The 12,389-nt window shown below is 40.9% G+C and overlaps 1 protein-coding gene across 1 annotated transcript in view; it reads left to right on the plus strand.

Moving 5' to 3' along the window:
- LOC125892324 (N-terminal EF-hand calcium-binding protein 1-like) overlaps positions 1-9,827 on the plus strand; it is a 32,350-nt gene extending 22,523 nt beyond the window's left edge. The window contains exons 6-12 of the mRNA XM_049582274.1: positions 365-623; positions 805-884; positions 2,888-2,941; positions 3,619-3,731; positions 3,880-3,957; positions 4,113-4,204; positions 8,615-9,827. Of these exons, the coding sequence (XP_049438231.1) occupies positions 365-623; positions 805-884; positions 2,888-2,941; positions 3,619-3,731; positions 3,880-3,957; positions 4,113-4,204; positions 8,615-8,643 (705 nt within the window). The 3' untranslated portion in view covers positions 8,644-9,827. The remainder of the gene's footprint in view (positions 1-364; positions 624-804; positions 885-2,887; positions 2,942-3,618; positions 3,732-3,879; positions 3,958-4,112; positions 4,205-8,614) is intronic.
- The last annotated feature ends 2,562 nt before the right edge of the window (positions 9,828-12,389 follow it).

Below are 12,389 nucleotides of genomic sequence, written 5' to 3' on the forward strand. Positions count from 1 at the left end.
GGATCATATTCCTTTTTTATAGGCAAAGCAAGAAAAATAATCCTGACAGACAGACAGCCTCAAAATACAAGGTTTTCAGGGTATTAGGCGACAATCTGACAATCAGCAATTTTCATGCTCACAAAGCTGAACGTAACATGCATCAACAATCAGTTGGTGTCTGACTCGCTGCTTTTTGCTGTTTATATAATCACCCAAGCTGAAGATTAACAGGCAAAACAAGTCCATCATATAATCTACAAAATCACAAGAAACATTTCAAGAGATAAGAAATAAATTAACAATGAAAAAATATGTTAATTTTTTTCACCTTACATCATGGCTGATTCTTAACCTTCCTTTTTACCCTTACTGCTCCATTCAGGAGTACCAGGGTTCATCAGTGCTGGGTCAGTTTGTGACACGCTTCCTGTTGAGGGAGACCTCCACCCAGCTGCAGTCCCTTCAGTCTTCACTGGACTGCGCTATGGAGGCCGTTCATGACCAGGGCTGTACTGGGAGAAGGATAGTGAAGAAGCCCGAGGACCTGCCTATCCAGAGGGTGGCCAAACGCCCCGGCCGACGCATCCAGAAGAACATGTGTCTCTCCCCTACTGACCCCTACTCTGGCATGCTCACCACAGGTACGTTTCAGAAACATTGTGATTAAGGTACAAGAGGTGGTAGTAAAATGGTGTATAGCAGTGTACCCAGCTCAGGAGGATGCTCTCAGTAGGTCATCCAAAACAAAAAATGCCTGACTTTGATATACTGTCATTGTTCAGACTTCCTGTGTTGTGCTGATGTTGTGTTTCTGGGGATCAGGGGTCAGCGTGGAGCCAGACAACCACTGGGGCTCCCAGATCAACCAACTGGAGCAGCTCATAGACAAACTGGAGTGTGAGGTTTGTACAGAAGCTTCATATTTAGCTAACTTATGTGAGAGAGTGTCTATCTTTTCATCTAACTCTCGGCAAGAAAGCAATTGAGTGTATTTTCCAAAATGTCGATCTTTTCCTTTAATATATAGTAATATAAATGATAGTAGATTTCAATTGTAGACACTAGTTGATTTAAGCAGTGATTTAGTGCTGTATAGAATATTTTATTTTATGGGCCCTCAGTTCAGATTTGAGTGGGTATGTTTGCTCTGCTTTTAATAATCACCACAGTCTCTAAAATTAATGAGACATACTGGTAATGAACTGCCCATGGGAAGAATGAAAATGTAAGAGTGTGTCCATTCTTGATTAAAAGCCTTGTTTTCCCCGTCTGCTTTTCCCCCTTCAGAACACGCTATTTAAAATTACTTCTCTCTGACTCTTATTTCTCCGACTCTTGTCTCCCGTCTTGCCTCTGTTGTGTTTGTGTGTATCACACTCACTCTATTTGTATTGCTTGTTGTATCGCACAGATTTGATTGGCTGAGTAGCGTTACGTGACATGATTTAATGCACGCATTTGTTTTCCGGTTGCTAAACTAGTGCTACAAACTGCGCTCAAGCTCCCAGGCTGAGTTCCCAGCTTTGAGGCCATTTTTACATAGTGGCCAAAAGTATTACAACTTCCTGGTCCGTCATGTGATGCTATTGGGTGGAAAAAGACTTCTCCAAGACATATATTGGGAAAGACATGTCTGTGATTCAGTGGATCATACATGTTTTTTGAGTGTCGCAACTGAGCCCCTCGATGCAAAACATCATACTGCAGAAATTGAGCTTTTTTGGGGGCTTCATGTGCCGCAGAGCAGCTTTCATAGGAATGAACAAGGCCCCGCCTCCAGTACTGTATCCAGTTCTCATTATACATCCATGGCTGTGCGGGTTTAAAAAGAATCGCACTGTCAAAATACAGACCTGGGGGATGTAGATGGGATGCATATTGGTCATTTGGCTAAAAAGGAGGGTGGCATCCCCCCTTGCCCCCTTCAAACTGCCACCTGGTTATAAGCATCTCTCACAGTTATGAAGAAAATCTTGTCTTGAAGCTCTTCTTTAAATCAGAATTTAAGTCCTTTGAAGGAGCCACAGGATCACTACAGTGCTTTTCCAACACGGTTTACAGGAACATGTTTTTGTGTCAGTTTTATTTGTTACAAAAATTTGTAGCCAAAAGGTTTTTCTCTTGAGGGAGAATTGCTCTTTGTGAGGCTCAGGTTTAAGTACAGAGGCCCAGCTGTTACAGACAGAAATGTCAAGCCGATCGTTTGAGCCGTGCTGTGTGTTTGCAGAAACACAGCGTTCACCCTGCGGTACATGTTGTCAGGGAGGATGGTTTGTGCAAAGTGTGTGTGTATTGTTGTTGAGGCCAGCGACACAAGCTTTATTGAACTTCACAAACTGAATGTTATGCATAAGCATCAGCCTGTAAATACATGCTGTGCTTCACTCAAATGCTCAGTGCTTCACACAGATATTGATGCATCAGTGCAGCCCTGGTATTGATGCACGAGGATAACAAATGTATACAGATGTTTTTAATTTTGTGAAATGTACAAGAAGCCTCCAGTATTTTTGTCTGCAGGTCTGAAGAAGAGCACAAATGGTGTCTTAGTGCTCCTTTGAGATTCATTTCATTTTTAAGTTTGCATACTTATCAGAAATTATAGATGAGGTATTTTCCAAGGTCAGATACCAGTGCTGCAAGGATAATGAGCTTGCCTGCTAACACACTATTAATTATTTTTTCTTATCTTGGCCTTGCAGACAAGAGTGTAGTGTAACCATTGTTCTCATGGCTGCAGTGAGGCTGTTGGAGGGTTAATATGAACATCTTCCTTGTGAAAGCCAATGCTTTGTGACAGACTACTACTACAAGCTAGTCTTTTGCTGGATTCAGTTGAGCCACTTTTGCTGTTAATTCTTGTTGTTCTTACGACTGACTGAAATATTTATGTCATCATTTTCAGAGTCCACATCTTGAACCTCTCAAAGAGGACACATTGGCAGGGACATATAAATCGGTGAGTCCTACAGTACATGTGCTGAATAGAGCCCTTCAGCGTGGTTTCTGTCAGCTGACATGGAGGTTAGCGTGGCCAGGGTTCCTTCGTCAAAAAGCCCATGGGAACTTTCCATCGGATTTTGGATTATTGCAGAAAATAAGCTCTGTGGCAAACAAACGTTTATGAAACAGCACCGCCATGAAGTTGTGTTAGGTGTAATGATGTTCTCTCGTCCCATTTAGCCACTTGTCAGACACATTAAAGCTTCAAAATTCATGAGTTTGGAATCTACTGATGAGTTTTATGTCGTAGAAAAAAACCTAAAAGGCTCTTCAACTTGTGTAAACCACAGACCTTATTTCAGGCATCTAACCAAATCCATTCAAAAAACCCATTGACTCTGAGACAAGGGCTTGACTTTGGGACGAGTGCTAAAATGCTAACTCATTTCTGGGCATTTTAGGACTTATTCCTGGAGCACTCTACATAGGTACACTAGTATGCAGGGCTGTGTCAGATTATATAAGATATGTTCGCACAAAACCAAATTAAAAAAACAAAAATATTAAAATGTTGCTATTTGTTGAGATGTTTCCAGTGATTTTAATGTATTTGATTCATATATTTATGAATAGCTAGAATGACTCATACAACTGCAAATGTGCCAAAAACTCTGATTTGTTTTCTCTCTCCAGAACATACTGCTGGTCCAGAGACAAATGTCTGTGAAGGAGAAGGATGTGGAGCAGTTTCAGCAAGCTCTTAAAATCTACACAGACACCACCAGCAGCCAGCAAAACAACCTGCAGTATGTCCCTTTCTCTGCCTCGGTGCCTTTGTTTGCCTCGGGATCTTTCCGTGATTTGCTGCAGCCCCTTCAAATCACTTTAATTTCCCCAAACATATGAGATAACCCCATCTGCCCTCTTTTTCTCTCTGTGTCTTTTTATTTTTAGCATTTCAGTCCAGAACCTGCCAGACAGATCATGCTTCATCATGTACGAATTTTGGCAGGACCGTCTCTCCTGGATGAGGTAGGATCAGAAGGGCTTCACGGCATATCAGACTGGAAAACATGCTCTGAGAATTTCACTGCTGAACCAAAATGTGCCCTACAGACCGAGCTTCTCACAGGTTCTCTTTGAAGTGTTATTGCCTTGCTGAGCGTTTCATCTCTCTCTCCTCTCAGCTACCTGCAGTCGTCCATCAGTAAGACCTTCCAGCGCTGCATTATCGACTCACTGGAAGAGCCTGAGATGGTCTCAACCATGCTTCTCCCAGGTAGAAACCAGACCCTTAATGAATAATCTGTAGCCTTTTGAAGGCTGCCATTTCATGTGCTAAATCTCACACAAATCCAGTTTGATTTAGTTGAATTAATGATAACTATTCTCAGTAAAACTGTGAGAACAGAGTTAAAAACAGCATGACCTTGTGGAAACGTATTATTGCATTTGTCTCACACATGAAACGGTAGTTTTAAGTCTTTCAAGATACAAAGGATTATCTGCGTCTTTCTGGGAGGATAATTTGTGGGAAACAATAGAGTTCAGGTAAAAAAAAATACATCGACCATTAAAGCTGCTAGAATCAATATTTTTAGATTAGTAAAATATCAAACAAATATATGAAAGCAGTCGCTCATGGATAAATATCACCCAATTCTTCACTTCCCCTCAGTTCTAAAGGAGCATTTTAAGAACTTAATGTTTTGGTTCACTATTACTGCTCTCAGTAATGTAATTGATCCAAAGTTCTGCACACCTTAGTTACTGTTGCTATAGTCTGGGTGGGCGGGAGTTTGCTGCAGAGATCAGCCTCTCACTGGGCGGAAAGAGCCACCCGCTGAAGTCCCGCCCTACCGCCTCCGGTTGTGTAGCAGTTTTCAACCGTTTTCAACACGTCCTTTACTAACTTTTGCGGTGTTTGATCTTGTGGGGATGTAGCCATTTTTCTGCCATGGTTCGCGTCCTGTAGGCGATATTTTTGTGGGCGTGTTACACCAAAACCTGTTTCCCCCGGCAATATTTTTGCAAGCGCACCGTTGCTGTGGCACCGCCCAGAACGATTGTGATTGGTTGAAAGAAATACAAGCAGCCGGGGCGTTTTTTTCTCCAATCTCAAAGTGAGAATCAGCCCAGCCAGACCTTTCTTTTCTTGAGAAAGGTCTGGTGAGCGAAACATGGTGACACTGGTTTTGTATAGGTGGGTGCCACAGTGTGTATGAGATTTTTAAGGACTATAGCATGTGATGGAAGGATATACTCATGATGGGATGCTACAAGTAGTTTCCAAATAAGTAACAACAAACGTTACTTTGGGAGAGCACGTAGCCTTACACAAGCAATATAAACAAAGAGCCAATGTGTTTCTGGCCAACGATAATTCATGTCATCTTAAAAATATGCAACAAACTTATTTGTTCATTTCCTAATCTCTTTATCGTTACCACAGAAATAAGGAGGACCTGGCTGATGTTGGTGAGATGTGGCTATACAGTACAGGCCAAAAGTTTGGACACACCTTCTCATTCAATGCATTTTCTTTATTTTCATGACTATTTACATTGTAGATTCTCACTGAAGGCATCAAAACTATGAATGAACACATGTGGAGTTATGTACTTAACAAAAAAAGGTGAAATAACTGAAAACATGTTTTATATTCTAGTTTCTTCAAAATAGCCACCCTTTGCTCTGATTACTGCTTTGCACACTCTTGGCATTCTCTCCATGAGCTTCAAGAGGTAGTCACCTGAAATGGTTTCCACTTCACAGGTGTGCCTTATCAGGGTTAATTAGTGGAATTTCTTGCTTTATCAATGGGGTTGGGACCATCGGTTGTGTTGTGCAGAAGTCAGGTTAATACACAGCCGACAGTCCTATTGGACAACTGTTAAAATTCATATTATGGCAAGAACCAATCAGCTAACTAAAGAAAAATGAGTGGCCATCATTACTTTAAGAAATGAAGGTCAGTCAGTCCGGAAAATTGCAAAAACTTTAAATGTGTCCCCAAGTGGAGTCGCAAAAACCATCAAGCGCTACAACGAAACTGGCACACATGAGGACCGACCCAGGAAAGGAAGACCAAGAGTCACCTCTGCTTCTGAGGATAAGTTCATCTGAGTCACCAGCCTCAGAAATCGCAAGTTAACAGCAGCTCAGATCAGAGACCAGATGAATGCCACACAGAGTTCTAGCAGCAGACCCATCTCTAGAACAACTGTTAAGAGGAGACTGCGTGAATCAGGCCTTCATGGTCAAATAGCTGCTAGGAAACCACTGCTAAGGAGAGGCAACAAGCAGAAGAGATTTGTTTGGGCCAAGAAACACAAGGAATGGACATTAGACCAGTGGAAATCTGTGCTTTGGTCTGATGAGTCCAAATTTGAGATCTTTGGTTCCAACCGCCGTGTCTTTGTGAGACGCAGAAAAGGTGAACGGATGGATTCCACATGCCTGGTTCCCACTGTGAAGCATGGAGGAGGAGGTGTGATGGTGTGGGGGTGTTTTGCTGGTGACACTGTTGAGGATTTATTCAAAATTGAAGGCACACTGAACCAGCATGGCTACCACAGCATCCTGCAGCGACATGCCATCCCATCCGGTTTGCGTTTAGTTGGACGATCATTTATTTTTCAACAGGACAATGACCCCAAACACACCTCCAGGCTGTGTAAGGGCTATTTGACCAAGAAGGAGAGTGATGGAGTGCTGCGGCAGATGACCTGGCCTCCACAGTCACCGGACCTGAACCCAATTGAGATGGTTTGGGGTGAGCTGGACCGCAGAGTGAAGGCAAAGGGGCCAACAAGTGCTAAACACTTCTGGGAACTCCTTCAAGACTGTTGGAAAACCATTTCAGGTGACTACCTCTTGAAGCTCATGGAGAGAATGCCAAGAGTGTGCAAAGCAGTAACCAGAGCAAAGGGAGGCTATTTTGAAGAAACTAGAATATAAAACATGCTTTCAGTTATTTCACCTTTTTTTGTTAAGTACATAACTCCACATGTGTTCATTCATAGTTTTGATGCCTTCAGTGAGAATCTACCATGTAAATAGTCATGAAAATAAAGAAAACGCATTGAATGAGAAGGTGTGTCCAAACTTTTGGCCTGTACTGTATATTAGCTAGCTACTTAGCTTACTTACATTTAGGATGTGATAACTGCTGCCTTTAACTGGAACTCGTGAGCTCGTGGTTACATTGGGAAGCTGTGTAGGATTTAACAGGGTTCAAGTGCCTAAGTCATGAGAGCACCACTGTTAGGCAATGGCAACATGGTTGCTACCATTGGTATCTACAAGCCATCAAGGCTAACAATATAGCAGCCCAATGAGGGGGTCACGTAATGCAGGAAATGCAAACACATAATGACAGAGGGAAAAGATGGGACTGTTGGTAATATCAACATTTTCCTCTGATGTATTGTAAAATTATGACGGAAAACTCTATACAACTAAAGTAACGATATATTATCTTACCATCCACTATAAAACGAACCTCCATGGCATCTGCCATTTCTGAAAATGTCAGCAAACACAATTCGTGAACTCTGAGCTTTCAGAAAATGTCCACTTAGAAGGTTTTGGATACCACAAGATGCATGTGCATATGCACTCTTCTCGTGAACACAGTAAACATGACTCCATTTGAAGGCAGCAGAGCCAACATAATGTGTCGGTGAAAATTATGACACCTACGAAATGTGGCGAGTGTCAATTTCAGAGTTCCCTTAACTACATCTTTTAACCATCTTCTTTTCAACATAGATGAGCCAAACACATAGTATTTCAAGTATAACAGGAAAGGGGACAGTTTACCGGGGGTCTGCCAGGCTCCAAGCCTGCTCAACTGTTATGAAAGGTCAATTTCTAGACGCAACTGGCACCTAAAAAGCTCTGTTTAACCTGCTGTGCGCTACCTGCCCAGCACTGAATGGCAGTTAGCAAAATTAGCAACCTGTTTCGCTCAGGAGGAGGTGGAAACCAAAACAGAGCTAAAAGCAGGGTGAATATTGGTGAATATTGGTCTGGACTTATGTTCATCGGGTGATCAGAAACATGCCTATAAATTAGTTTTAGTTTAGTTTATTTAATAAGGGGCAGCACAAATGAACAAATACACATGGTATATAAATGCCAGAATTATTCAAGATGCTATTTTTTTTGTCTGTAGTCCCTTGGCCAAGGTGTTAAACAAGGCTTCCTAAAATACAACAAAGCTAAAAACTAAGAAACTGGGCATACGGTTTTTAACACTTCTTTAAACACATCAAGTGAAACCAAAAAAAAGAAGAAAAACAAGAGCAGGAAATTTTAAGACTGAAAAAGGACGCTAACACTAATCTTGCTCTGTATCTGCTGGATGTGTAAACAGGCAACTGTTTGCTAACAGGTTTGCCATATCAACTTTAAAGGTTAGAATGTATCAATGTTGTGTGTGCAGCTTGTTGGACGTCCCCAAGTGGCAAAAAAACACCCCAAAACAAAACAGTTAATGCAGGTTTAATGTGTGAGAAATACTATTTTAGATAATAAATTATAGTCTTAGGAGGCCGTTGTTTTCTTGAGGAAAAATAGAAGTACATGTTGACATTTAGCCTCTCTTCCTGTTGTCTTTCCTCATTTGTTCGGCTCAATCAAAGAGCACAAAACATTGATGTTTAATTATTTTTTCATTCGACAGCTTCCTGGTGGATTATGAACAACAACTGACAGAGCAACGCTGCTGCTATTCAACACAACAGAAGCAGGAGGAAGAGCTGATTGTGTAATTGTGTTACCTCTTTTGTTCTTTGATAACACTTTTTTCCTCATGGCATGACCAGGATTGTTTTTGCAAAGCTCTGCTCTGAGGTCATAAAAAAAAGAAGACAGGCGCTCAGATAAACCGGTCAAAGAGTGACACAAATTAAAACCTTGGAGGGAAAGCATAAAGGTAATGCAATATTTTATTGTGTGGTCAGGATTTGTGCCAACTTTCATTCCACAGGCACATTTCTGGTTTTAATAGAAACAGAAGAAATGGGGAAAAAAAAAGATTTGCATGATTTCTTATTTCTCAGTGCTCGTTTATTTCATTCAAAACTACATCTTAGAATAGGTATAATGTCACTGATGCCACAAAAATAGAAACACGTGAATGAAACTGATCTGTCCATCCATCATATCCCTCACTCAGACGAAAACAGAAATAGTGGTAGGGTCCTGCATTCCCCTTGTTCTCTCTGTGGTATTGTGCTTTGTTGTCTCCTTCAAAGCTTTGCTACCAAGCGTCTTTTTGCTGATGGGTTAGACAACCAGTAGAACATAGTCGATGAGCGATGATGGTCTGCATCTAAACTTTTATCATCTGTGTGTCACTCCTGCACTTTAGAAAAAGATGAAACGTGGACCTAATTGTGAAGAACAGATATTTATTGTAAATTGTCTATTGAAAATGTAAAATGAACCAAGAGCTGCACTGATGTTTAGTGAGACATTAGCAGACGATAACAATTAAAGAAATGACATCTGCAGTTTGCCTGTACTGTTACTCTAGAATTTAAACTCGAAAGCCATTGTTTTACATTTGCAGTGTGTAATCAGAAGAGTTCAGTACACACGAAATAGAAGTTTATATTTTGAGTACAGAAATTAAGCAGATACTCTTCGTTGTATGACATTAGAAAGTATAATAAGATTGTGTACAGTAGTTAATGAGAGATGTAATGTGTTGTAGAACATTGGTAAATGTATGATAGTTTAATGAGCTGTGGTTGCTTGGATAATGTGAGGAATGAATGTGGTCACTCTTTTTTTAAGTGTTTTATCATTTCTTTTATGAAGAGTATACAGTTATGTGGATGCTATGTTTGTTTTCTGGCATGAAATAAAGTTCATGTTGATGACATTAAATGATGCGTTAATTGTCCACTGTCCCAGTGCTTGTGAATTTTGATCTGATAGAAAATCATAGACATTTATTAAACAAGGCTTTTTTTTTTTCTTTTTTTTTTAAAGATAAGTCTTTCGAGGTGCTTTAAAAGAGTATGAGCTCTCATCAGCAGCAGCTAGAGCCTCTGAGAAGCACTGGAACAATTTCAAGCCCACCTCGTGTTGAATCTGGGGCAATTGGCTCCTTTTCACTCTTCAAAGCTGGTTGATTCCTTCTCAAACACAACCTGAAACCGCTCTAACCTAGAAAATTGGAGGCTGGAATATTCACTGCAGCAGCTGACAGCTCACATTCAGAGTATATTTTCTGTCTCAGTACAAATCAAGTTTGACTTCACAGCATCTTTATTTCAGAGCGCATTAACTCCCCTCAAAAATAAGGAGTTTAAGTTGTGGAATTTTTATACTTAAAGTGAAACTTGGGTGTTTTTCAAACTAGACCTCATTTTCCTAAGTTTTTGTGTCTCAGTAATGAAGGGAGACATGTTCTGAAATTGGACCAGTATTGAGAGAAACAGGCTGCGATGTAATGTAATGAAATCCCAAAGGGCAATTGTGCACTGTCAGTTTACGTCCATAAAAAATGTGCTTGCTTTTGCTGCTGACATGCTCATGCTGTTATTAGGAGTGTCTGCCAACATTACATTGAAGTACCCAACATAGAAATGTTTTTCTGTACCTTTCACAGGTCTGTTTGTTAATTGTGACCAAGTCTCACTCAAGGAGAAGTTTCATTTTGAAATATCACGAGAGGTGACGTTGCAGGAAAAACCACGGTGGAAAAGTTTGTGAGAGTTGGAGAGAGGAGTGCTGGGAAGAGTTGGTCGTGCTGGCGTACAGAAAGCAAAATTTAATGTGACCTAAAAGACTGAATGTCATGGCTGAACATTTTGCTGATTTAGACAACGTGGAAAGGTCTGGGACATTTCAGAACGAGACTTGTGCTTCATACTGTGTTCATACTACAAGTAACAATGCAACAGCGTGACAAGCTACAAACACCAAATCACTGTTTTCGTGTTGCTCAGGTACTCTTTAACATAGTTAAGGCATAGGCTTGTGTGTCTGGTACAAAGCCTCGACTGAACGTCATCTAAAGTTTCATCATTTGGTCAAAAAATTTTTAAAAAAAATCAATGCTTCTGTTCAGTGACTGAGTCCCATTTTAACATCACATTTCACCGCCCCATTGCATCCCTGTGTACACCACAGTACACAGAAAGCTAGCATAGCATCAGCTAACTCAGCTAAATGACACAATAAAGTTAACACAGCCAGAAACAAAGACATGATTGATGGATGCTTTCATCGTGTCACTGTAATGCTGAAAAAAGTTGAGGCCAGCTCAGCTTTTGTTTGTAGTGCATCGCGCCTGTTGCCAGCGAAAAGTGTCGGATGTATGTATGTAGCTTCATGTCACCGACTTCCATTGAAAACAGCATTAGTGAGACTTGGTCACAATGATAAACAGGCCAGTGAAAGGTAAGGAAATATGTTTAATTTCTCTGCATGGTCTTTTGTGTAATGTCAGACACTTCTAATAACAACCTGAGCCCGTTAGTCCACCAAACAAGTATTTTTAATGGACATAAATTGGACATAAATTGATGGTGCACAATTGCCCCTAGGGATTACACTGCAGCCTGTTTCGCGGCTGTGGCTACAGCGCTCTCTTTCAACACTGGACCAGTTTCACAAATTGTTTTCTCCTTTAGTCACTTCGACACAAAAACATGGGGGCCAAATTAAAAAAATACCAAAGTTTCCCTTTAAGATCCTCCTATTACATGTACAATTATCACACGTATGATGTTTTTCTCTAAGTATGAACACTGTATTGTTACATCTAAATATCCACTTATCATTCATGAGTGGTTATCAGACATGGGCCAATAATATAATGTGCTACCTAGCAACAGAAAGAATACTCAGATCAGTCTTAAGTAGAAATTCATACATGAATCCTATTTACGTATGTCACATGATTCTAATGAAACCTAAATAGCTTGAGGTTATTACAGCAAGCAGGGAGAGAGCCAACCTGTCAGGTCCCAACAAAGCTAAAGTCAAATGAAAAGGTTTGTCTATGACACAAACTGAAGGAAGTGAAGATGGTGCAGGCAGGAGGCCTTTTACAGCTGCAGCCTCTAATGGAGAGAAAATGCTTCTGCTGCTGCATCAAATCTCGTACCCTAAATCCTTTCCTGCTGCTATTTTCTCCGCAGTGACAGTGAGGTTTATGCTGGGATGCCTCGGCCAAAACAGCTGCCAGCTATGTGGGCTAAAATACATCCTACATATGTGTATGTATAAGCAGCAGCGAGCCAGGTCTCCCAGAGGCAACGATGGAGTATTTTCAAGCCTAGAATCACTATTCTATCCTAGGGCAAGATGTGCATTATTCCCACAGCAGACTGAGCTGACACGAATAAATGTGAGGTGGACGTATGAGAAGGTGAGTCAATCAGCATGGTCTGGATTAATTACCTGTAAATGGGTGTGATTTGTGATGTTTGGCACCCATT

The sequence above is a fragment of the Epinephelus fuscoguttatus genome, linkage group LG7 (assembly GCF_011397635.1).
Source record: "Epinephelus fuscoguttatus linkage group LG7, E.fuscoguttatus.final_Chr_v1".
Lineage (NCBI taxonomy): Eukaryota > Metazoa > Chordata > Actinopteri > Perciformes > Serranidae > Epinephelus > Epinephelus fuscoguttatus.